Source organism: Rhinopithecus bieti, unplaced genomic scaffold, assembly GCF_001698545.2.
Source record: "Rhinopithecus bieti isolate Rb0 unplaced genomic scaffold, ASM169854v2 scaffold_13900, whole genome shotgun sequence".
Lineage (NCBI taxonomy): Eukaryota > Metazoa > Chordata > Mammalia > Primates > Cercopithecidae > Rhinopithecus > Rhinopithecus bieti.
This window is the reverse complement of record NW_016808376.1, coordinates 4,271,226-4,297,335: the sequence shown is the minus strand read 5'-3', so window position 1 is coordinate 4,297,335 and position 26,110 is coordinate 4,271,226. Positions and strand designations below refer to the sequence as shown.

General features: G+C 46.3%; 1 protein-coding gene across 2 annotated transcripts in view; it reads right to left on the bottom strand.

The window, feature by feature from the left end:
- Nucleotides 1-26,110, bottom strand: part of CAMK1D (calcium/calmodulin dependent protein kinase ID) — a 497,275-nt gene that overhangs the window by 266,852 nt on the left and 204,313 nt on the right. For both annotated transcript variants that reach the window (XM_017886697.1, XM_017886698.1), the window contains one exon: nucleotides 14,409-14,540. In XM_017886697.1, the coding sequence (XP_017742186.1) occupies nucleotides 14,409-14,540 (132 nt within the window). The remainder of the gene's footprint in view (nucleotides 1-14,408; nucleotides 14,541-26,110) is intronic.

Genomic DNA, 26,110 nt, shown 5'->3' with positions numbered 1-26,110 from the left:
TGNNNATTTGTGAATACACACTTCAAACTGTTTTAAAGAAAATAGCTGCATTATCACTTGGCTCTAAAACCCAGCGAGAACTCATTAGAAAGAACACCAACCACCTGAGTAAAAACTTCTTTCTGCAAGTTTACTTTTCTACCTAGAAAAATGTGCGTACAAATGTAGAGAAATGAGTCATGGAGTAAGAAGCCACGGCTTCTTGGACAGGTTGGCTTATCCCCCAAACCATGAACATCTCTAGATGGTTTTTCAGCTCATCGGCTGCCCCATCCCTGCCTTCCCTACTCTATGCCATCCCGCGGGATGATGCCCTCCAAACTCACTCTGTTGTCCATGATGGTACATGGGAAAGCTTCCTCCCTTTGTTTCTAGAACATCTTGGAAAACTACAGAGAGAGCAAAGGATCAAACAGGACAGAGAAGGAACAGCACAGCTCTCAGGCCTGCAGCTAACGGAGAGGATGAAAAAGGTCTTTCTGGATTATGAACTCATGCCAGAGTAGCATTTTCCATATTTTCTAGATCATTCCACAATCTGTAACTGGCTTCTTCCCACTGCACTTCTGAGAAGTAATATCTGCACTGTATTCACAAGACACTGGCACACTGGGCCAGAATCATTAGATACACCTGAAATGAGAGCAAAGCCTCTCCAGCGTTCAACCTGTATTGCAGGCTTGGAGGCAGGCCTCTGAGCTCCGTTCTAGTGAATACCGAGCACCAGAGACAGCCTGGAGCAGAATACGACTGCAATTCCAGCAGCTCGAAGAAACACTGCACCGCTGCTAGGGAGGGGAAGTCAGAAAGAATGGCACATCTAATTGAAATCACCAGGGGAATTTCTGACACCAGATTCAACATCCCATTGTGGAATCTGGCCAACCTACTGGAGTAGATACTTCAGTCCTGTAAAACATACCAAGGACCTCTACAAGATAAGGAAGAGTTACTTTCCTGCATTCTCCTGGAAGACGCTGTACACGTATGGTTATGTGGAAAGAGTTCTGAATTTGGAGGCCAGAAACCATCCTTCCGACTCCACGTCTGCCTGGCTTAGCTCCATGACCTCAGGCAATCACTTTACCTCTCTGCACCTCTTTCCTCATCTGAAACTCAAGAGAACTGGACCAAGATGTCTAAGTTCCTTTTCTAGTTCTAATGCTCTGGTGACTCTAACATTAAGAGAAGCAGACGGTAAGAGAACCAAGGAAAGCAAGAGTTTTCACAGGAATTTTGTCAGCAAGAAAAATGGTGAAACTGATGTATCCTTGGCAACTCTGCAGCAGCGTTGGGTCTATGACAGCAGCAGCCTCGCCCCTGGAAGAAGGCCGGCCACCTCAGCGCTGCTGCCTCTGTTTCCTATTTCAAGAACGACTCCCTTAGGCTTCAACAGGGAGCCTTAGGGAGGCGACACTTGTGTGATGCGGCTTCTGGGAAGGAACCTTCCCCCTATTCCCACTGTCTAGCAAGATGTCCCTTACACATAATAATAATGTACACAGCAAACATTTGGAGAGCCCACACTATGTGCATTGACTGTTTGATCCCTACAACGACTACTGAAGGCAGATATTATCATCATCCCCATTATCCTGCAAATGGGGGCTCAGAGTTCAAACAACTTGCCCAAGGTCAAGTAGCTTCTAAGAGCAGAAGTCTGACGCAAACTCAGACGAGCTGATTTTCATGACTTCACCACACTGTATCCTGCCTTCCTATTAGCTGAGAAGTCACAGTTACGGATTTATTCTTTCACCATTAATGAACACCTCCTACATAGAGTGGGCTATTGCCTATATTAAGGAGAAGTGGCCCCTTTCTTCACAAGAGAACACAGAGACAGCAGATGGGTCAAATCATAGTGGAAAGAGACACACAGACCTGGGTAACTTCCTCTCCGCATATTACTAGTTATGTGGCCCCTAAAAATGTCTTAAATAAGTCCAAGTTCTTTATCTGTGAAATGTCAATCATAATATCCACTTTATAGGTTTATGGTGACGATTAAATAAAACAATGCTTGTAGAAGTCACTAGTTTCTAAATAATGACACAGGAAGAAGGCTGTTTTTAAAACCCTTGAAGGTACATTTACTAAATGAAGCAAAAGTACATTTTGTTCTTCAATACAAAGATATAAAAACCTGAGATGTGGCCAGGCGTGGTGGCTCACGCCTATAATTCCAGCACTTTGGGAGGCCGAGGAGGGCGGATCACCTGAGGTCAGGAGTTCAAAACCAGTCTGGCCAACATGGTGAAACCCCGTCTCTACTAAAAGTACAAAAACTAGCCAGGCCTGGTGGCAGGCACCTGTAAACCCACCTACTTGGGAGGCTGAGGCAGGAGAATCACTTGAACCTGGAAGGCAAGAGGTTGCAATAAGCCAAGATTGCACCACTGCACTCCAGCCTGAGCAACAGGGTGAGACGCCGTCTCAAAATAAAATTTAAAAAAATTTAAAAAATCTGAGATGTATGTATTTATTCATTTTCAGAGACAGGGTCTTGCTCTGTCACCCAGGCTGATGTGCAATGGCACAGTCAGAGCTCACTAAAGCCTCAAACTCCTGGACTCAAGGGATCCTCCTGCCTCAGCCTCCTGAGTAGCTGGGACTACAGGCACATGCCACCACACCAGGCTAATTTTCTTTGATTTTTCGTAGAGACAGGGTCTTGCTATATTGTCCAGGCTGGTCTTAAACTCATTGCCTCAAATGGTTCTTCTATCTCAGCCTCCCAAAGTTTTGGGACTACAGGCATGAGACACTGTGATTGGCCTCCAAGACATATTTACAATGTGTGTATCTGCATATTTATTTACACACCTACATATAGTACACTTACATGTGTGTATACTTAGTTCATCAGTTCTACAGCTTTCAACAAGAACCAAAAACACCCCATCTATTACAGCACTGTATTTCTTAAAAGATACCCTTGTATGTGTTTGTATCCCAAGGGATACCTCCTACTTCCCCATATCATATAGTCAAAACTATTTTTTAAATATTCATAAAAGAAAAAATGCAAATAGCTAAAAAATGGATATTAATCCATTTACCAAATTCTATCCAACTATTACTTTAGAAAAGATTTCTTTCCCCAAACCTGCCTTCAGACCAATCATCAGAGCCTCAGACCTCAATTTTAAGCTTTGAGAAAAAGAGTTATATAGCTTTAAAACAGTAAACAACTCTTCAAACTACTCAAACGATAGCCCTGGACTTCACATATGTGAAATGAAATTTGTTAATCAAATTACATATAATTTAAAATACACAGTAAGTCATAAATAAAGCTTCACTAAAATAATTCATTTGCCATATGAATCATGCCAAAACCACATAGAAGACAGAATGGGCACAACCTAAAGCTTAACAGAAAAAAAAAAAATGAAACTTTGGCGTCTATTTCTTTTTCTATATCTGCCATCCTAGTCTATCTCAGGCCTACTCGCATTTAATCTTTCATTAGCGTGGTTCTCCAATGTAAGCTATTCTGACTTTTTGAAAATATTAGCCTATGAGAGAAAGAGAGACATCTATATAGATAGATCTATATATCTAGATAGATACCTAGATAGACTGCTCTTGAAATCATTTAAGTGGAATTTGTATAAATCATTAGCTAAATAAGTTTACAGAAGAAAGGGAAAAGAATTGCCAAGATATATTATTCGAGGAATTTAAGCCACCAGGTAGTCCACATATAAGCTGAACTCCCATGTAAATATCCAGATTAGATGACAGAGATGGCACAAGGAAATAAACATGCAAAGATGCAACACTGGTTTTAAAAGTGTGATAAAACACATTGTTTTTTCAACTACTCTAAATATCTACAGAGTAATATACATAGTACACAAGGTGGCAAGAGAGGTCAGACCAGATTTAAGTACACTCTGTTGCCATAAAAGAATTCTCTCTCTCTCTCAAACCTTTCGCCTCTTCTAGAATGCCCCATATTGATTGAAGAACCTGTCATCCGCTTGGTCAATGTAACAGATAATTTTATGTCTCAACTTGACTGGCCTAAAGGATATCCAGACAGTAAGTAAAAGAGTATTTCTGGTGTGTCTGTGAGGGAATTTCTGGAAGAGATTAGCATCTGAATCAGCCGACTGAGTAAAAAGATTATCCTCACCCGTGTAAGTGGGTATGTTCAAATCCACTGAGAGCCAGAATAGAACAAAAAGGCAGAGGAAGAATCAATTTGTTCTTCTTCTTTTTTTTTTTTTTTTCTTTTTTTTCAGAGACAGTCTTACTCTGTTGCCCAGACTGGAGTGCAGTGGTATGATCATGGCTCACTGAAGCCTCGATTCCTGGACTCAAGTGATCCTCCCACCTCAGCCTCCCAGGTAGCTGCGGCTACAGGCGCATGCCACTACACCTGGTTTTTCTCTCTCCTGGAGCCAGGACATCCATCTCCTGCCCTTGGAGGTCAGCTCCCCTGGTTCCCAGGTCTTTGGTCTTGGACCAAATCATTGCTTTCCTGGGTCTCCAGTTTGCAGATGGCAGACTGTGGAACTTCTCAGCCTCCAGAATGACATGAGTCAATCCCTCACAATAAATCTTTCTATGTATCTCTACATATCCTATTGCTTCTGTTTCTTTGGAGGACTAATACAGTCACCAAAGCCAGAGGGAACTGGAAGTCAGCATAGATTCCTCTCTTCCACCAAACCTTCTTTGCCTAATCAGCACCCAGTTCCAGGGTTTCTAACCTCCTTAATTTTACCTGAGTTCCCCTAATCCTTGCCTCCATTCCCACCCTGTTGCCTTTAGTTCAGGGCTAGATTCAGGAAGTCCACAGTCTGGAGCAGCAGAGATCCCACGGCACAGTCAGGAGCGATAGAAGCAAACCTTGGTGCTGTGGAATCTCAGAGGGAAGGACCCGTCCAGACAGGAAATCAAGGGAGGTGTCCCAAAGGAAGTGTGTGTCAAAGTGCAGCAGGAAGGATGCAGGGCGGGGGGTGGTAGGAAGAGGCAATTATCTGCTCTTTTCAGGACAACTCAACTGAAACATGGGGTGAAGGGTGGGAAGATGAAAACTAAAGAGGTAGATCACAAAGTGGGGGGCTCGTTTGCAAAAGAGTTTGGATGCTATCAAGCAGGGGACTTTTTGGAATTAAGGTAGTGAGGGTGATTATCAGACACGCATTTAAATACTCATTTGCACAGTGCTGTGGGAGAAGGAACTAAAGAAAGGGAAACTGCCATGCTTTGAGCGTGTCCTCCGACACTTCATGTGTTGGAAACGTAAATCCTCAATCCAGCAATGCTGGGAATTGTTTCGGTCATGAGGCATCTGCCGTCATGAAGGAGTGAATGCAGCTCTCATGGGACTAGGTTAGCTCTAACAGGAGCAGGTTGTTACAAGGCGGGGTGTTCTCGTCACCTCCCCTCTCTTGCCACACACTCACTTGCCCTCCTGCTTTTCTGCCATATGCCATAAAGCAGCACAAAATCCTCACCAGAGGCAGCCACCCGATCTTAGACTTCTCAGCCTGCAGAACTGTGAGCTAAAGAACTCAGTTTCCTTTGTAAATTACCTAGTATCAAAGTATTATGTTATAGCAACAGAAAATGGAATAAGACACTAACTTCCATAAGAGCCACACTTAGTGCACTATTTGGGAAGTAGAAACCCTAGGCAGGAAGAGGCCCCAGAGATACGTGGACCCTGGAGAGACAACAACATGCCTACTCAAAATAGGTTCAATTCCTTGTTTTGTAGTATGGGATATGGCCAGTTGTATTTTCCTTCAATTCAGGGAGTACTATAAGCAATGTCTAAGAAATTAACAGAAATGCATTGATCCTGGATCTCACATCAAATGTAAAATGTCCTTGATTTTTACAACGGACAAAACACCATGAGAAAGTCACTGGAAGGACCAAATATATTATCTCTTGTCTAGAAAGTTGCACTAGCATTAGACCACTTCTATTTCCTCTTACAGACATGCACAGTTACGATGAAATAAACAACGATCACCAAATGGTGGTCAGAAACAAAGGTGAGTTTACTGCCAACCAGGCAGGGGAAGCCTCCGGACTTAGGAGGAAGCTGAGCATGGCTCCCAGGATAAGAAAGCACAGGTATGGAGCAAAAAGGAGGGAGTACACTAAATAAGGCAGGATTCTGAACTGCTAAGGAAGAGCCATCATTATGGAAGACCTGCCAATGTCAACTCTTCTCAATCATTAATGGCTTTCACAGAGCCTGGTTTTCACAGGTCCGGGGTGCATTGTTTAAGAGTCCAGAAGGCCTTAGCTCATTCAGCAGACAGGCTCACATATGCATGCCCAAAGCTTGGCGAGATTTTGGCTTTAACCACACACAACACCACCACCACCACCATCACTAAATAACTTACTGCATCCCTCAAAGCCTGTTTTATGGGGATTGCCTGGTTTTATTTGAAATCAAGGTAACGGCCTGGCGTGGTGGCTTACGCCTGTAATCCCAGCACTTTGGGAGGCCGAAGAAGGAGGATCACAAGATCAGGAGCTCAAGACCATCCTGGCTAACACGGTGAAACCCTGTCTCTATACTAACAAAATACAAAACAATTAGCTGGACGTGGTGGTGGGAACCTGCAGTCTCAGCTACTCCGGAGGCTGAGGCAGGAGAATGGCGTGAACCCGGGAGGCGGAGCTTACAGTGAGCCAAGATCACGCCACTCTACTCCAGCCTGGGCGACAGAGCGAGACTCCGACTCAAAAGAAAAAAAAAGAAGAAGAAATCAAGGTCACTTTCAATACGGTTTCCCAAGGTATCCAAGAGTCTAGAATCATAAGATACACACCTCTATGTGTCATCATAAGTAAGGCTTTCAACCATCACTTTTCACATTTCCTGCTTGTGTCCTCCATTCCAATGCGAGCTCTCCAGAGAGGAGCTCTCTGTCTTTTAGAACATCGCCTTCTAAGCAGGTCAGATTGATCCTTAAAAAGCTGTATTGGTGCCCGAGAAATTCAAGTACTAGCTTTACCAGCTGAGCCATTTTCAGTCATTGGAAAAGTGGTTATCTTCAGCCCCAATCAATGAATTTCTTTTCTTTTTTTTGAGATGGAGTTTCCCTCTTGTCACACAGGCTGGAGTGCAGTGGTGCGATCTTGGCTCACTGCAACTTCCGACTCTTGCATTCAAGCGATTCTCCTGTCAGCCTCCCGAGTAGCTGGGATTACAGGTGCCCACCACCATGCCCGGCTAATTTTTGTATTTTTAGTAGAGACAGGGTTTTACCACTTTGGCCAGGCTGGTCTTGAACTCCTGACCTCAAGTGATCTGCCCGCCTTGGCCTCCCAAAGTGCTGGGATTACAGGCGTGATGCACCGCGCCTGGCCCCCAATCAATGAATTTCTATTCAAGTGTCAGTTTCTCTAACACACACAGACTGGCACTTGGCAGTGATTTAAACAAGTAACCAGGGCCAGCCTTCCTTCAGAACAAAGCCGCAGGAGCAGGGGCAGGCTAGATTTCCAGAGTTCATCAATGTCAAAGCCTTTCTCCGGAGGCTGTTCCTTAATCCCAAAGCAGTTGTTTCCTTGGTTGCAGAAGCTGCCCTCCCTCTGGTCCACACTGAGAGGAAGGTGTCTGCCTTAAGGTAACTGGAGGAGGAGGCTCTGCCCTTCCCATGACAGAGGTGCCAACTCACTCTCCTGCCACACATCCCGCCATCCATCCTGACCTTCACCCGAGGGATTTCAGGGATTCCAGCCCAGCATCCTGGGCTTTGGCATCTGCTGCCTTTAGCAGTCCTGACCCTCTTCTGATGTGCTTGGCACTGTAGTGTGCTGACTCGACCACACCCTACCCCAGCCTCTCAAGGCCTGACACTGCCACTACTGCCCATACTTCTTCAGCCACCTTTGAAAAGTGAGGTTCTCGCTCCTGAGCCCAGTCAGTGGCTGGTGTCTGCTCCTCAACGATGGGATGACGGACTCAAGTCAATTCACCAATCTCATAACAAAACTAGGCTCTTCCAAGGGAGCACATCTGAGTTTGCTCCTCTCAATGAAGCTTCTCCCCTGAAGGAAACATTGCCTGGCATGTGTTTCTGCCTGTGGACACATCTGGACATATCCGCCCACACTCCTGGGCATCACACAGAGCAGCCCCACCCTAGCAGGTGAAACCAGGCGGCAAGGGCTGGAGAGGGGTGGCTCTGACATCGCACTGATTATGTGTTGGGATCAGTGGGTGGGGTTTGCCGGAGATGCTTTTTCAATTTTCCAGCACCTGCCATTACCTCCACTTCTGACTCAATTGGTCTTGGATGGGGCCTGGGCATCAGTATAATTTTTTTCTTTTTTTTTTCTTTTTTTTTTAAGAGATGGTATCTCAGTCTGTCACCCAAACTGGAGTATAGCCTCAAACTTCCGGGCTCAAGCAATCCTCCCACCTCAGCCTCCAGAGTAGCCGGGACTACTGGCAACCACCACATCGGACTAGTTTTTTAATTTTTTTTGTAGAGACAGAGTCTCACTATGTTGCCCAGGCTGGTCTCAAACTCCTGTCCTCAGACAATCCTCCTGCCTCAGCCTCCTAAAATGCTGCAATTACAAGCACGAGCCACTCACTGTGCCCGGCCCATCTGTATGATCTTAAGAGCTTCCTAGGTGATTTTAAAGTGCAGCCAGGGCTCAGAAACACTGACTGGGAGAGAAAGAGGCAGAGACCATCATCTGAGACTCCCCAGTGTACCCAGATAGACGAAAACATGCCAATTCAAATCAGTTCCTGCCAGGGTTGCTCCCCCAAGGCAAGATAATCTCTGCAGTCTACAAAGAAGCCATCAGAACAGCGTGTTGAATTCTGGTGCCATGTTTCATTGAGACAGTATCCCTTCCACCAAACTGAGCCTGAGTTTTCCCAACTATTAGTAAATGGGCTGCTCTAGACACAGCTGCTTTGCTTCTCTCAGCCCCCACTTTCCAATCTATGCATGCCCCTCTCTCTTCATCGCTCATTTAAATGCAGATTGTTGATATATTTGCCTTTCTACTCCCGCAAAAGTACTTTAAGTGCTGCCTTGAAATTATTATTATTTTTTTTTTTTTTTTGAGACAGAGTTTTGCTCTTGTTGCCCAGGCTGGAGTGCAATGGCGCAATCTCAGCTCACTGCAACCTCCACCTCCCGGGTTCAAGCAATTCTCCTGCCTCAGCCTCCCGAGTAGCTGGGATTATAGATGTGTGCCACCACATTTGGCTAATTTTTGTAGTTTGAATAGAGATGGGGTTTCACCACGTTGGCCAGGCTGGTCTCAAGCTCTTGACCTCAAGTGATCCATCCACAGCAGCCTCCCAAAGTGCCGGTTTCCAGGTGTGAGCCACCGCACCGGTCAAGTTTTGAAATTAGATTTGGGCAGTGCCTGCCCTTGAAATAAATAATGCCACAGAAATCATAAACTCTGTAATCCAGCCCAAGGAGAATAACACCAATGATGTTCTATTCCATACAGCATAAAATACTCTGTTGTGGGATCACAGCTAACTGTTCTGTCTGGAGCAGATTGTGCTGGATTTTCTAGATGAAGCCGCTGATGCCAGAGCGAGGCTGCCGGTCCTCACACCTGCATAGCAACAGCCTACCTCCATGTTTATCTCAGTGTTTCCCTCTGAGCTTCACTGAGTATCTACTAATCAAGTAGAAAATTCATTTTGGAACAATTTCCAGAGCAAGTACAAAGACATCCTTAAGGACATGTTAGCTACATTATTTCAGTCCAATGAAATAAATAAATTTCTCAGCCTACAATAAGCTCAGCATAAAGTGGGGGCAGGCAGTCTTTCCAATGTGCCGGCTTAGCAGTTCCCTGGTGGTCCAGCAGCTAGGATTCAAATGGGCCTACTTCCAAGGAAAATAGTGTGGAAATAAACAAATGGCCAGGAAACAAACACAAATAGTGTGGAAATAAACAAACGCTCAGGAAATCAGCAAAAACAGTGTGGAAATCAACAAAGACGGTGGAATTTAAGGCAGTCTATTTGGGATCCCGTCTACAATGACTTAGTCATGAAAATCATCAAAAGACTTTTTTCTGTTTTCTTTTTTCTTTTTTTGAGATGGCATCTCGCTCTGTCGCCCAGGCTGGAGTGCAGTGGTGCGATCTGGGCTCACAGCAAGCTCCGCCTCCCAGGTTCACACCATTCTCCTGCCTCAGTCTCCTGAGTAGCTGGGACTACAGGCGCCCACCACCACACCCGGCTCTTTTTTTTTTTTTTTTTGTATTTTAGTAGAGACGGAGTTTCACCGTATTAGCCAGGATGATCTTGATCTCCTGACCTCGTGATCCGCCTGCCTCGGCCTCCCAAAGTGCTAGGATTACAGGCATGAGCCACCGTGCCTGGCCAGGACTGTTTTCTTATATGCTGTGTCTGAAAAACTTTACCATTCAGCAAGCCCAGATGACAGTTGAGTTCCAGACCTGGACAGTTAACTGGACTTCTCTACTGGGACATCTCCCCAGCCCCCAAGTTCAGCATGTCTAGATCAGGACTCTTCACTTGCCCTCCTGCTCTGGTATTTCTGATCTCAGTGAATGGGGTCATCACTCACCCAGGCATCCATGTCAGCAACTTGGCAGCCCTCCTGGAATCCTCCTTCTCCCTCCCTGCTCTCCCCATTCCTTCCAAATTCCTAAGTCCTACGGATTCCACTGTGTTCACACCCTCATACCTGTTTCTTCCATCCCAAGTCCAGAGCTTCTGCATTATGTGTTATGTCCTCATTTCTCCACCAGATTCTTCCAATGGCCTCCTCACTATTCTCCCTACATACATTGAGTCCTGGCCCCCCAGTCCATTCTTCTCAGTCCTGCCACAATAATCTCCAAAAATTAATCTTAATCATGTTGCTCCTTTCATTAAAACCCTCCAATGGTTCTCCAGTGTCTAGAGGATGAAGTTCCAAGTGGGTACACAAGGCCCTCCACAATCCCACCTCTCCAACCTTAGGTGTCTCCAGGCCTCCCCCTGAACCCTTTGCCCTGGAGAGTTCCCCAGCACACCAGCCTTTCTGTCTCCTATCTCCTGACCTCTGTCTGGGCTGCCACTTCTGGATGGAATGTCCATCTGCGTTTCCTCCCCTGCAAACCAAGCCCATTGTCCGGGCCCTCCTTCTCCCTGAACCCTCTCCTCCCATCCCACCCCAAAGGAAGAAGAGGGCACCCCTACCCTCCAGGCCCTGGCCACACTCCTATGCAGCACCTGCAATGCCACTGCACGTACTTAGTGACAAAACTATGAGCTCCCAGAGGGCAAGGAGAGCACCTTATCTTTTAAACTCAGCGCCCAGCAGTGCTGCCTGCTGCACACTGAGAATTTAACAAATATTTGTTAAATGAATGAATGTCTCCATGACAACATTCGGAGTGGTTTCAAACTGTTTTCTTTCTAGCTCGTTGACTTTGCTTTCAGCTGCTCATGATGTGGATCTGCCTCTTATTCCACAGGTAAATCATTTGCAGAGGACCAAAAAAAAAAAAAAAAAAGTCAGTGCGGGAGATATTATAGATCACCTTCTTATCCCTGGAGAAATCACTTCTTTGTTCTTGACTCCTGAAAGAGGGGCCAGGCTTCCGGGCACTCCAGCAGCAGATACTGAGAAACTATCAAAACAAGTTATTCCGGCCCTCTGGCCCTCCTCGGTTTTTAAATGCCCTTTCCCTGGAAGTGATTATTTGAGTGAGGTACAGGGTGAGGACAATTAAAACAGACCATCCACAGCATCAACAGGACTGGCTTATAAAGCCTACATCCATGGCCTCTGCTCATGCAAATGAAAAATAACGCTAAAAAATGAAACTGACTTCCTCCGCTTTTGGACTTCTCAGCCCTAAGGGAGTCACACAAAAATACAGTGACCATTCTCAATCCGTCAGCAGACAGCTCCTGTGCCCAACGTAAAACCTTTGGAAGGCTCTGGGCCCACCCAGAATTCCATCTACAATGTCAAATATCTGTAATATGCCTGCAACTTAATGTCACCAGCAAACAACTTCTCCAAGTACTGATTTCATATTGGAAAATGAGCAATTTAAATAAAGGTCTCATTAACATCATGTTTTCCTGCTAGATGCTAATGTACTTAATTTGTTTTCCCAGATTCTCTTCCATACAATTATTTCCTGCAATCCTCCTCAGGACAACCTGAAACTCAGTGGGTTCCTAACAGACAATCCAGAGCACCTAGAAACAGTCAAACTACCAAACAAATAAGCAAACCCCTTAGGCTACAATGTTATAGAGACCTGTTGGTTCTCAAACACTTATCACGCATGCTGTAGCTTCTTCTGGGAGGTTCACAAAGGTCAGAAGACTACAGATCGACTGTCCTGGCCCTCTCAGCAGTGCCGGGTTTGTACAAATAATGGCCCATTATTTGTTCGGCGGACACTGCTGGTCCCAGTAAGAGAGGAGCGGGCAAGATGTTTATTCAGAAAGAATGTGAGGAGCGTGATATTTTGTGTTGAGGCCTTAGAAGACTTGTTCTCATTCTGCTTTGCTTATCGGTACAGAGATTCTTGCTATGTGGTGATTCCAAACCCCAAAAATTTTAAGGATATTTCAAACATCTTTTATTCATAGCAACTCTTAAAAATTTCCGTAGCACACTGCTCAGACACACTCCAAACATGCAAAATCAGGTACTACATAAGGGCTTATTCCCCCAAACCTTTTGAGATTACAGGGCAATGGCTTAATCATGACAGTGTGAGGAATGGTGTGGACACCACACCCATGAAAGAACATCGTTGGGGTGGATCCAGACACATCAGAATGGTTCTGGGAGCCAGGCGCCATGGCTGATGCCTGTAATCCCAGCAATCTGGGAGGCTGCGGTGGGAGGACCACTTGAGGCCAGGAGTTCAAGACCAGCCTGAGCAACACAGTGAGCCCTCCATCTCTAAAACAAACAAACAAAAAATGTTTTTCAATTAGCCAGGCATGATAGCATGTGCCTACAGTCCCAGCTAGGAGCCAGAGGTGGGAAAATCACTTGAGCCCAGGAGTTGAGGTTGCAGTGAGCCAAGATTATGCCACTGCACTCCAGACGGGACAACAGAGCAAGATCCTGCCTGGAGAAAACAAGAAAAAATGAATGGTTCTATGTGTGCCATTATATAAGAGGGGACTTTCTTATATTTTCGCTCCCCATGTGTAATAGAAATAAATGAAAATCTTGGCCAGGCACAGTGGCTCATGCCTGTTATCTCAGCACTTTGGGAGGCCGAGGCGGGCAGATCACCTGAGGTCAGGAGTTCAAGACCAGCCTGGCCAACATGGTGAAACCTCGTCTCTACAAAAATACAAAAATCAGCTGGGCATGATGGCAGATGCCTGTAATCCCAGCTACTTGGGAGGCTGAGGTGGGAGAATCACTTGAACCCAGGAGGTAGAAGTTGCAGTGAGCTAAGATTGCGCCATTGTACTCCATCCTGGGCAACAGAGCGAGACTCTGTCAACAAGTACGGAAGGAGGGAAGGAGGGAAGGAGGAGGGAGGGAGGAAGGGAGGAAGGAAAGAAAGAAGGAAAGGAAGGAAGAAAGAAAGGGAAAGGAAAGGTAAAAAGAAGGAAAGAAGGAGGGGAGGGAGAAGGGAAAGAAAAGGAAATAAAGAAAGAAAAATCTATTTTATTTTCATTACACACAAAACTCAAATAAACTCAATGAAGAGTAAGCCACTGAAAACAGTGACTCCCATGGCAGCTGTGGGGCAGGTGCAGTTGTGGCAAGGAAGGGAGAAACCATCAGAGCGTGTGGAATACACTGGCCGGTTCGTATTCCAGCTCTGCCAACCCTGGAGCTGCAAGGCTTGGACGCATGACTGTATTTTATGAGCTCATGACCTTATCATAAACAAACAGTACAACAACACAGCAGTATCATAACGGTGGCAACAGCAACGAACCTTACTGACACTTACTACGTGGGAGTGCTGCAGTGAGCCTTCACAAAAATGCGTAAGGAGCATCTTACCAAATCCCTACAAACAACACCCTGCCAAGGATGCCAGTAACTCCATTTACAGAGGAGACCAGGGCCCGTAGCCGCCCACGGTCCACTGCGGATATCGTGAGTGGCAGGGTCTCGGTTCACAAGCAAGTCCTGCCTGACAGCTGTGCTCTTGGAATTGAGAAATACTCCAGCCATGGCCGTGAATGTTATACAACACGAGAGATCTATGGGAAAAAGTGATTTGAAATTGGTTATCATTTGCAGAGTCCTCTGGGGCCCTCTGCCCCGAGGAAAGTCTGCCCTCCCGGGCAGGCATCCTGCAGGCACGGGGGCCAGGAGGTGGGGAAAGGGAGAGGGGGTGTTGGGAGGGAGGGGGGAGGAGAGAAGAGGGAGAAGGAAGGGAGGGGGAGGAGGGGAGGAGGGCTGCCCTCCAGCACTTACTTTCTCAGGACAGCTATCTCATTCTCTATGCTGCTTTCCTTGCCCTTCAGCGCCTTCTTAGGGATACACTTCACCGCAAAGAGCTTGCCAGTTGCCTTCTCTTCAGCTAAAACCACTTCCGAAAAGGCCCCGCTGTGAACAAAGAGGGAAAAAAGAACACTTAGATGCAGGAGTCTGGTTTTGCAATAGCTCTATCCACCCTACCACCAAAGTTTGAGTAAACAATAACGACGGCTTAATTGTAAGCATTACTGTTACTTTTATCCACCATGGCTCCTTGCCAAACATCTTTGTGCAAACAAATACACAGGGGCGGCCAGGCACAGTGGCTCACGCCTGTAATCCCAGCACTTTGGGAGGCTGAGGCAGGAGGATCACCTGAGGTCAGGAGTTCAAGACGAGTTTGGCCAACATGGTGACACTCCGTCTCTACTAACAATACAAAAAATTAGCCAGGCGGGGTGGCACACACCTGTCATCCCAGCTACCTGGGAGGCTGAGGCAGGAGAATCGCTTGAACTCGGGAGGCAGAGGTTGCAGTAAGCCGAGACCGCGCCACTGCACTCCAGCCTGGGCGACAGAGCAAGGCTCTGTCTCAAAAAATAATAACAATAATAATAATAATACTTTTTAAAAAAAGAAGTACACAGGGGCAGGCATGCTTTCCTGCAAAGGGACATGTGGATGTGGAGGTCAACATGGTGAGGCCACCTCCCGGTACCACCTGCTGCACAGCACAGTGGCGTCACTTTGGAGCCCACAAGACGTTTCTTTTACAGAAAAGGACTGGATCCTTCTGCTGGTGTCAGCTCTCCCCACCTCCACACAGACCAGAAAGTCACACTAAAACCCCCAGGTCCTCACAGGCTTTTTCATCTAGAGGAAATTTCAGCGCACTCTGCAACACTGAACTCCTTCTCCCAGCTGGGTAAGGACATGACACGGTGTGAGCAGTGTTGTAGGTGGTCCAGACACAGGGTCATTAATTGGTCCGAGGATACAAGTGCTCACCAAGCAGCTTGAATCCTTTTTAAACCAAAGAAACTAACAAACAAGGGCCATGGAGTGGGGAAGACTGTCCTGCCTGAAAATACACATTTCACTCTGCAACGGCATCTGGGGCTGGAGAGCCCATTTCTCTGGAGGAGCCCCTTGTGATCAGGGAGCCCCAGAGCCAGCACCAGGACCACCTCCTTTACTGACGGCAAGCAAGCCCTGCATGCAGAACTCCACTAATAACCCCGGCAGGGAACAGGCTCCTCCGTCATCCCCAGATCCTCCAGGTCCCAGCTCTATGCACAGGGAGGTACCAGAGCCCACCGAGTCGTTCTCTGTCCTGAGACTTTCAACTCCTGCTTCAAGAAACCAACGTTCCTGTGTCCAGAGAAACCACTGGAAGCCCCAGTGTTATGGTAATGCCAGGGCTTCAGGCATTACCTTCTTCAGTCCAATGGTCCCCAACCTTTTTGGTATCAGGGACCAGCTTCATGGAAACCAATTTTTCCATGGACCTGGGCGAGGAGGGTGATTTTGGGATGACTCAAGTGCATTACATTTCTTGTGCACTTTATTTCATTTTTTTGAGACGGAGTCTGGCTCTATTGCCCAGGCTGGAGTGCAGTGGCACAATCTTGGCTCACTGCAACCTCTGCCTCCCAGGTTCAAACGATTCTCCTGCTTCAGCTTCCTAAGGAGCTGGGATTACAGGTGTCCACTACCACTCCTGGCTAATTTTTGTATTTTTAGTAGAGATGGGGTTTCACCATGTTGCCCAGGATGCTCTCGAAGTCCCGACCTCAAGTGATTCACTCGCCTCGAACTCCCAAAGTGCTGGGATTATATGTGTGAACCACCATGCCCAGCCACTCTATTTCTATTATTACTACACACTAATGTATAATGAAATAATTCTACAACTCGCCATAACGCAGAATCCGTGGGAGTCTGAGCTTGTTTTCCTGCAACTAGACGGTCCCATCTGGGGGCGATGGGAGACAGTGACAGATCATCAGGCATTAGATTCTCATAAGGAGCGTGGAACCTGGATCCCTCGTGTGCACAGTTCACAACAGGGTTTGTGCTCCTATGAGAATCCAATGCCGCTGCTGATCTGACGGGAGGCGGAGCTCAGGCGGTAACGGGAACAACAGGGAGTGGCTGTTAAGTACAGTGAAGCTGTGCTTGCTTGCCTGCTGCTCACCTCTTGCTGTGCGGCAAAGTTCCTAACAGGCCACATACCCTACCGGTATTGGTCTGCGGCCTAGGGGTTGGGAACCCCTACTTTAGTCACTGTCAAAGAGATTCCTGAACAGAGGGAACACCCTTCCTCCTCCTCTCCTTGGCCTCCTTAGAGCAATGCACACTCTGTCACAATCCAAGGGAAGGTAAATGCATGTTTAAAAATCCTTTCCAGCAAGAGGAATTCACTTCCACTCAGTGCAATTAACTTCAGGACAGCGTTCCCACCGGCCCATGAATGCTCATGAGACAAGCTTGTCTATAGCTTCAAGGTCTGTTTTAAATTATACAAACCCAAGGGGCAGAACACAGTCCTTCCACAAAATATCCCAGATGAAAAAGATCAGAAGCAGGATCTTCTGCCCAAATCCACAAATTATTCATCTGTAGGATTCTCCCCTCAAAACACTACATCCCAGAAGCCAAACCTTCTAGAACCTGCCAGAACAATCATCATTAAATATAAACACATAAAGACCCACCACAGGTTTATCACAGAGGATACACGGAGTCAGGCATTCCCAGTGACACCGGCCATGGCCAATGGCTTTTGTCCAGGAAACTCAAATCATAACAATCCCAGAGACGGCCCCTGAGCCCATGGCCCATCCCTCCTCACACATCTCTAAGCCAGGGGGAGACAGGTGGCTGCACCTCACAGAGTTCTCAGGTGGGCCAAGACCCTGAATGAGGAGGTACGTGTTCTCCCTCACTACCCTCCAGGAGGTAGAACAAGAACTATGTCAGAGTATGAGAAAAATCACTGGGGAAAGACCAAGGTTCAAGCACCTCGGGTGGTTTTATACCAGATACTTCATTCATTCATTCATTCATTCAGTCAGTCAGTCAGTCAGTCAGTCATTCATTCAGTCAGTCAGTCAGTCAGTCAGTCATTCAGTCATTCATTCATTCATTCATTCATTCATTCAGTCATTCATTCATTCATTCATTCATTCATTCATTCATTCATTCAGTCATTCATTCAGTCAGTCAGTCAGTCAGTCAGTCAGTCAGTCATTCAGTTTCCCTGTTGGCCACTTGAGTCCCTAATGCTGATGACACCCCAATGTTCCTGAGTTTGTTGGATTTACTAAGTCCATTTTCCAGAAGGTGAAAAGCCCTTTGGCAGCAGTGATCACGGACAAGGGCTCGGGCTGGGAACCGTGATCAGGCCCCTCTCCTCCTGGGCTGCCCCTCGCTCCACTCTCCATCCGCAGGTGCTCCTTCCTCTATGGAATCCTTGTGATCAGAAATGACCACGGCCAACGCAGAGGGGACACCCTGCTCAGTCGGACCCTTGGGAGCCTATAAGAGAAGAGCATTTCCTTGCTTGGAGGAAATGGAGTGAGAAGTGAGGTTGCTGCAGGACTCAGCCCGAGGGACAAAGATTGAGGAAGGGACCGAGGGGTCTCCTCAGAGCCAGCACTGCCACGGCAGGAAGCTGACAACACGGCGAGGCAGTAGTGCCCGTGGAGCTCGGGTTTTTCTGCCTTTGTCCCTGGTTAGGTGGGGATGGGCTATGTGGCCCCCTATGGAGAAGGCAGGACAACGGCACAGAGGTATGTCAAGAGAGTCACATGCTAAACAGCCCAGGCTTGACAACACATGACCAAGGAGTCTCCATCAGAAGATCCTGAGTAGAGTCACGGAGCCAAGGTTCCAGTCGCATTCTCTGGGAATGCAAGTCAGCACGCAACTCCACGCCTAGGTCTATACCCAGAAGTGAAAGCAGGGAATGAACAGGTGCGTGGACAGCCACAGTCACAGCAGCATTATTCACAACAGCCACGAGGTGGCAACAACCCTTGCATCCACTGGGGGACAAATGGATAAAATCTGATCTACACATATAACAGTAAATAGCCACAAATAGCAATGGAATTCTGACCCATGCTGGAACACAGATGAACTCTGAGGACATTATGCTAAAGGAAATAAACCAGATACAAAAAGCCAAATACTGTATGATTCTACTTACAGGAGGTGTCCAAAGTCATCAAATTCATAGAGGAAGAAAGTAGAACTGTGGTTGCTAGGGACTAGGGAGAGAAGGCAATGGGGAGTTCTGTTTAATGGGGACAGAGTTTCCGTTTGGGAAGACGAAAAGGATCCGGAGGCCAGGCACCGTGGCTCATGCCTGTAATCCCAGCACTTTGGGAGGCCAAGGCAGGCAGATCACTTGAGGTGAAGAGTTTGAGACCAGGCTGGCCAATACAGTGAAACTCCATCTCTACTAAAACTATAAAAATTAGCAGTGTGTGGTGGCACATGTCTGTAGTCCCAGCTACTCGGGAGGCTGAGGTGGGAGAATCACTTGGGTCCAGGAGGCGGAGGCTGCAGTGAGCTGAGATCACGCCTATGCACTCCAGCCTCGATGACACAGTGAGACTCCGTCTCAAAAAAAAAAAAAAAAAAAAGGTCTGGAGATGGATAGGGTTGATGGTTGCACAACAACGTGAATGTACTTGATGTCACCAAACTGTACTCTGTCAAACGGTTAAAATAGGCCGGGCGCGGAAGCTCATGCCTATAATCCCGGCACTTTGGGAGGCTGAGGTGGGAGGATCGCTTGAGTCCAGGAGTTCGAGACCAGCCTGGGCAGCACAGTGAAACCCTGTATCTACAAAAAATTAAAAAATTAGCCAGGTACGGTGGTATACACCTGTCATACCAGCTACTTGGGAGGCTAAGGTAGGAGGATCACTTGGGCCCAGGAGGTCAAGGCTGCAGTGAGCCATAATCACGGCACTGTACTTCAGCCTGGGCCATAGAGCAAGACCTTGTCCCCGCCCCCGCACCCGCACCCAACCCCACAAAAAGGTTAAAGTGGTAAAGTTTATGTTATGTATATTTCACTGCAATAAAAAGATAAACATAAAAGGTCTGCTTACTTCTAATCAATGATGTTGCCTGAGGACGGATACATTGGAAAAACTAGATAGACCTTTTCACTAAATACCTCCCTAAAGGAGAAAAAAATTATATCAACTGTAGGGTGCCAGCTGGTGTGAGCAACTTGATATTTACAAAGGACTCTGGCATATATCAGTGAATCCACGGTCCTTACAGCAACCCCATGAAGCAGACAAGAAGTTACTGCCATCTCCATTTTACAGATGAGGATACTGAGTCCCATCACACAAGTGGTAAAGGGCAGAAAATAGAACTCAGTTTCCTATTGCCTCCGAGGTCCTTTCTCCATGAGTCTGATACCTAGACTCATTGAGAGTCATGGGCAGTCATGGGCTGATACCCATGGCTACCAGGGCGTGTGCTTGGCAAGCACTGCAGGTGACAGGGATGGAGGGGTTAGAAGACCCTGTCGTCAGATGAGCTGCCATCGCTCCACGCCCGCAAATCCACCTGCTTTATCATTTAGCCAAACAATGTGCATTTACCTGCTTTCGAAAGACAAAGTTCTCTGGCCTTCTTAAGGGATATAAGATTACCACAAACTGTTATTGTTCCCACAATAAACAGAAATCACTTGAAGACACTTCCCCTCTTCCAGGAAATTTAATTAGAAACAACAAACACAAAACTCATGAATGAACAGTTTGAGCACTTTCTATGTAATTACATAACACAGTGGTGTGTGTGTGTGTGTGTGAGAGAGAGAGAGAGAGAGAGGGGAGGGGGTGTCCTTGTGACAAGAAAGCCTATAGCAAGGAAAATGCTCTGAAAACCTATAAAGACTTCCTGCAACCCAAGAACATAAATTCCAAGGAACAAAAGCAGGGACAGAGTGACAAAGTTTTAAACAATACAAAGAGGTCAAAGCAGGTTGCACTCTATAGGCTACAAAACACAAGCATTGTGCATTTAAAGCTGAATGATGGAGCACTCCAGCCAGACTGAATCATGCTGGCAACTTGAAATTGTCGTCTGGGCACAGCTTGCACTGGCCTGGAGCCCGTGCCCCACTCTTCTCTCTGTAGTTCGCCTTCTTCCTCCACCACCACTTGACTGGACCCTCGTGGGCTGGGCCCCTCAGGGGCCTCCCAGTTGCTAAACCCAATGGCTTCTTCTCACTGCTCATCCTACTGGTTTTTGCCTTGACCTTCTTCCTAAAATTCTTTGCTTCTTGGTTCTACAGCATAGTTCTCTCCTTCTGCCTCTAAGTCCATTTCCTCTCCACCTCCATCTCCTCTTCCTCCCTTCAAACATCAATGGGCCCCCAAGGGCTCATCTGCAACCCTTCCTTCTTCCTAGTCTGTATCCTCCCCATGGAAAACTCAGCTGTTTCCACAGTCTCAGCCCTCTCTGTCCTTTGATGGTCTCCTAAGCTTCATCCACATTTTAATCTCTCTCATGTGCAAACCTTACCTTCTCCACCCACAAAGGCCCTTCCCAGCCTCTCAAGAGCACGATAACCAAAGTGAAACACAGTTATCTTTACCCCAAAACTTCTCTCTTTCATTTCTACTAATCAGTAATGCGGCCTAGAAACCTGTCTACTTTACTGCTGTCTGTCTCTGTCATTTCCATCGCCAAGTATGTTCAGGTCTTCCACTTGAGACAAGAGTCTCAAACGCCCACCTGCTCCTCCATCCCTTCACTGTTCCTCTGGTTCATATCCTCCTCTCGATTCTGCAATACCTCCACCTACTCCTTCCTGGTCCCGTAGCCCCCAGCAAGCCCACTGCTACCTGCTACCTCCTGTTACTGAAATTACTCTTCTGGAAATAAGATTTGATTATGTCATTACCCTACTTAAATCATTGAGGTTTCATGTCTATGGGATCAAGTTCAAATCCCTTTGCAAGTTACCCATGCCACTCAAAGCTTTTCTAAACCTGACCACAACTTTGCAGGCTCATCTGCCACTACAGCCACTGTCCCCAACACAAACACTCCCAACCATATACAAGTCACCTCAACCCAACCACACCACTCAACAGGCAGTTTCCCGAACACACAATGGCTTTTCACACCACTGGCCTTGGTTCAAGTTCTGCCCGTCCCCTCCTTTCCTGAATGTCATTCATTCTTTTTTCATTCTGCTTGGCAAAATTCCATGTCTTTTTCTTTCTTTTTTATTTTTATTTTTTTGAGACAGAGTCTCGCTCTGTCACCCAGGCTAGAGTACAGTGGTGCTATCATGGCTCACTGCAACCTCTGAATCCCTGGTTCAAGCAATTCTCCTGCCTCAGCCTCCCGAGTAGCTGGGATTACAGGTGCTCACCACCACACCAGGCTAATTTTTGTATTTTTAGTGGAAACGGGGTTTCACCATGTTGGCCAGGATGGTCTCGATCTCCTGACCTCGTGATCTGCCCGCCTCGGCCTCCCAAAGTGCTGGGATTACAGGTGTGAGCCACTGCGCCCAGCTAATTCCAAGTATTTTTCAAAGGCCCAGATGGTATATTTCCTCCTTTTTCCTTTTTTGCTTTTTTACTGTGAGACAGAGTCTCACTCTGTCACCCAGGCTGGAGTGCTGTGGCGTCATCTCAGCTCACTGCAATCCCCGCCTCTGGGGTTCAAGCCATTCTCCTGCCTCAGTCTCCTCAATAGCTAAGACTACAGGCACACACCACCATGCCCAGCTAGCTTTTTTTTTTTTTAGTAGAGACGAGTTTTTACCATGTTGGTCAGGCTGGTCTCGAACTCCTGACCTCAAGTGATCCGCCCACCTTGACCTCTTATTTCCTCCTCTTTTAAGGTTTTCTCAATTGCTTCTCACCCAGGCAGAATGATGCTCTCCTTCTGAAAAACGTGGCTTAAACGTACATTATCTATCCCATGTGCACATCCCATTACAGTCCTTAACGTGCTTCCTATATGAGAATAGGAGGTGCATGTATTCTGTTTCTGTGTCTCTAGACCTAATAATACTTGTGCCAACTGGTGCTCAAGACACTTGTGATAATCACCATTATTGGGGGCTCTCCTCTGATTCCCCATCAGGCTCTTCACTCTTCTCCTGTGCTGTAGATCTGCAAAGTAAGTAATGTATCCTAATGACCTTCTACTCAACACCAGTACTATCCACTCAACACTAGTACCAACCACTCAACACTAGCACTATCCACTTAACACTAGTACTAGAAAACAGTACTATCTCTTTTCTCCTCCATAATATGTTTCTCTAAGTTTCTATGCAAGCCTGTGTAGAAAGAAACTCAAAGGTTTCTCTTGAGGCATAAAAATGATTTGAGTCCCTCCTGATTTATTTTAAAACATGCACTTACGTGCCTGAATGCTTAAGTAATATTATACAGTTGAATAATCCAGAGAGCACTGTTTGTTTTGACTGGAAAAAGTCTTAAATTTGTTAATTTATGATATTTTCTCCCTATAAACCTTCATCCTTGTTGAATAAGTAAAATTTGGCAAAAGAGACAGCAGATTTTATACACATGAAAGGACTTTAGAAAATGCGTAACTGTGGGAGAAATAAAAATTCCAGTGTTTCAAAAGCTGCATTTTTTCAAGTTGTGACAAGACATTTATTTGAATGATAAAGAAAGCCATTATTCTATTTAAAAAACACCAACTTTCCATCAAAAAGGAATCTCTGTGATAAATTACTGGAAAGGTCAAATAAAAATTTCATCTTGAAATGCTACATGTTTTCTTCACCTGATGACAGGCCGTACAAATTGCAAAAGTTGAATCCTTCCTCCTTTTCCCCACATTTCAAAGAAAATCAAATCATCACCCACAGGCAGCTCATCCCGATTATAAGCCAGGTGCCTGCAAGGAAATAATCTTTTGAGAACCAAATTTCCAAGACTAAAGGAAACCATCCCATCTTCCATAGTGATGAAAGAACTCTAAATGACTACTTAGACTTCTAACTTCATAAATGCTGGCTCTGGAAAATAAAAGCTGTTTTGCTTGGCTTTCTCTAGTCAGTTTCAGTGGACTGTGGCGTTACGATGGTTGGCTCTCCATGCTGTTAAATGTATACCCAGTCCTCTCTGAGTGAAATGGTCTGAGGTCCAAGCGACCAGTGAGTGACAGGGCAAAAGAAAAGAAGCGGACCTGGGCTCTGGGAATGTTCTTCCTGAGTTCCCTAAAAAAGCAACACAAAATGCATGTGCCCTAAGGATGCCTTGGCTAAAAACAGACATTTAAGGGCTTGTGAACTGGTTTTTTACCCTTCTCCTGTGCTATATTTAGGCATGTGCTTACCTGTAGTTAAAAAATTATCATAGAGTCATTCTGACTCCAGCCATCTTAACTCTAGACCTTTAGCTTATGCTGGGCCCAGAACTCAGAACCAAGCCAAGCCCAGAGATACGCTGGCTAACTCCCTCCTCACTGCCAATTATTATTGTAAAAAATGGAAACAAGAAATCTGTTTCTATCCCAGTTTCTCATAATCTTTTCCAGTTTCTAATACCTTTCATCTTTAACCTAAGGTTGTTAAGAATAATCAGGCAACAGCCAGGCCTACGTAGAGGCTAACACCTGTAATCCTAGCACTTTGGGAGGCCAAGGCGGGTAGATCACATGAGGTCAGGAGTTTGAGATCAGCCTGGCCACCATAGCGAAACCCGTCTTTACTGAAAAAATACAAAAATTAGCCGGGCGTGGTGGTGGGCGCCTGTAATCCCCGCCAACTCAGGAGGCTGAGACAGGAGAATCACTTGAACCCAGGAGGCACAGGTTGCAGTGAGCCAAGATCGTGCCACTGCACTCCAGCCTGGGTGGCAGAGCAAGACTCTGTCTCAAAAAAAAGCAAAAAAAACAAACAAAAAAAAAACAATAATAGCTGGGCATGGTGGCTCACACCTGTAATCCCAACACTTTGGAAGGCCGAGGAGGGTGGATCACCTGAGATGAGGAGTTCAAGAGCAGTCTGGCCAACATGGTGAAACCCTGTCTCTACCTAAAATACAAAAATGAGCCAGGAGTGGTGGTGGGCGCCTGTAGTCCCAGCTACTCGGGAGGCGAGGCAGAAGAACTGCTCGAATCCGGGAAGCGGAAGTTGTTGCAGTGAACCGAGGTCATGCTGCTGCACTCCAGCCTGGGCAACAGAGTGAGACTCAGTCTCATAAATAAATAAATAAATAAATAAATAAATAAATGCACATTATTTTAAAATAAATTCTTTTCTCAGACAAGAGCAATTTAATCACAAAATGGTCAAAAATTGTAGCCTCCGAACAATCTGCTGTGACTTGCACATTTTAAGTGCTCCAAAACTGTTGGTCAAATGGAACTGTTGAAACCTGAAAAGGACTCCTCTGACTTTTAATGAGAATCAGGAATTCGGGAGCTGTCTTTTTGATTCATGACAGTTCACTAAACCAACCACTGGGTGAAATTATATCCATCCCAAATTAGACCAAGAAATAATCAGATGATACTGAAATGATCCGCCCTATTAGCTTAGTGTAGCTATTATTGGCGCTTTGCCTTTCTATGCTTTTTAGTCATTCTACATACAAATCAGACTGACTGTGTTATTAACTTTATGAACAGCAACGCTTCCAGCCTATTGCCCCTACCAGACTGTGTAACTGGGTCTGCAGACGTTACCCCCTGGCCTCTGGCCATAAATTAAAATGTTCTTTTCTACCAATCGTATTATTTTCCCCAGTGTCACGTCAGCACAATATTAAAGGCTGGTTTTAAAACACTGAAAAGCTGAGGTGCCACGGCTCATGCCTGTAATCTCAGCACTTTGGGAGGCCAAGGCAGGAGGATCACTTAAGACTAGGAGTTCCAGACCAGCCTGGACAACAGGATAAAACCCCATCTTTACCAAAAAAAAATTCAAAAATGATCCGGCCATGGTGATGCATGCCTATGGTCCCAGCTACTCATGAAGCTGAGGTAGGAGGATCACTTGGGCTGGGTGACTGAGACTGCAGTAAGCCATGACTGCACCACTGCACTCCAGCCAGGGTAACAAAGAGAGACCCTAAAAAAAAAAAAAAAAAGAAGAAGAAGAAGAAGGAAGGAAGGGAGCAAAAAATGAAGTCGGTGGTACTTGGCTTGAGACCGTCTAGGAAATAGACAGGTGCCTTTTAGACCTATTGTTCCAGATCAGAATCAACTCTTAAAACGGAAAAACCTGTTTGCTAACCCTAACCCTTACAGACACCAGAGAATTCGAATGGATCGTAACAGTAGTGAAGTCGGCTGGGCGCAGTGGCTCACGCCTGTAATCCCAGCACTTTTCGGGTGCCGAGGCGGGTGAATCACAAGGTCAGGAGTTCGAGACCAGCCTGACCAACATGGTGAAACCCCATTTCCAAGAATACAAAAATTAGCCGGGCGTGGTGGCACGCGCCTGTAATCCTAGCTACTTATGAGGCTGAGGCAGGAGAACTGCTTGAACCCGGGCAGCGGAGGTTGCAGTGAGCTGAGATCACATCATTGCACTCCAGCCTGGGTCACAGAGCGAGACTCCATCGAAAAGAAAAAGAGAGAAGGAAGGAGGGAAGGAGGGAAAGAGGGAAAGAGGGAGGGAGGGAGGGAGGGAGGGAAGGAGGGAAGGAAGGAAGGAA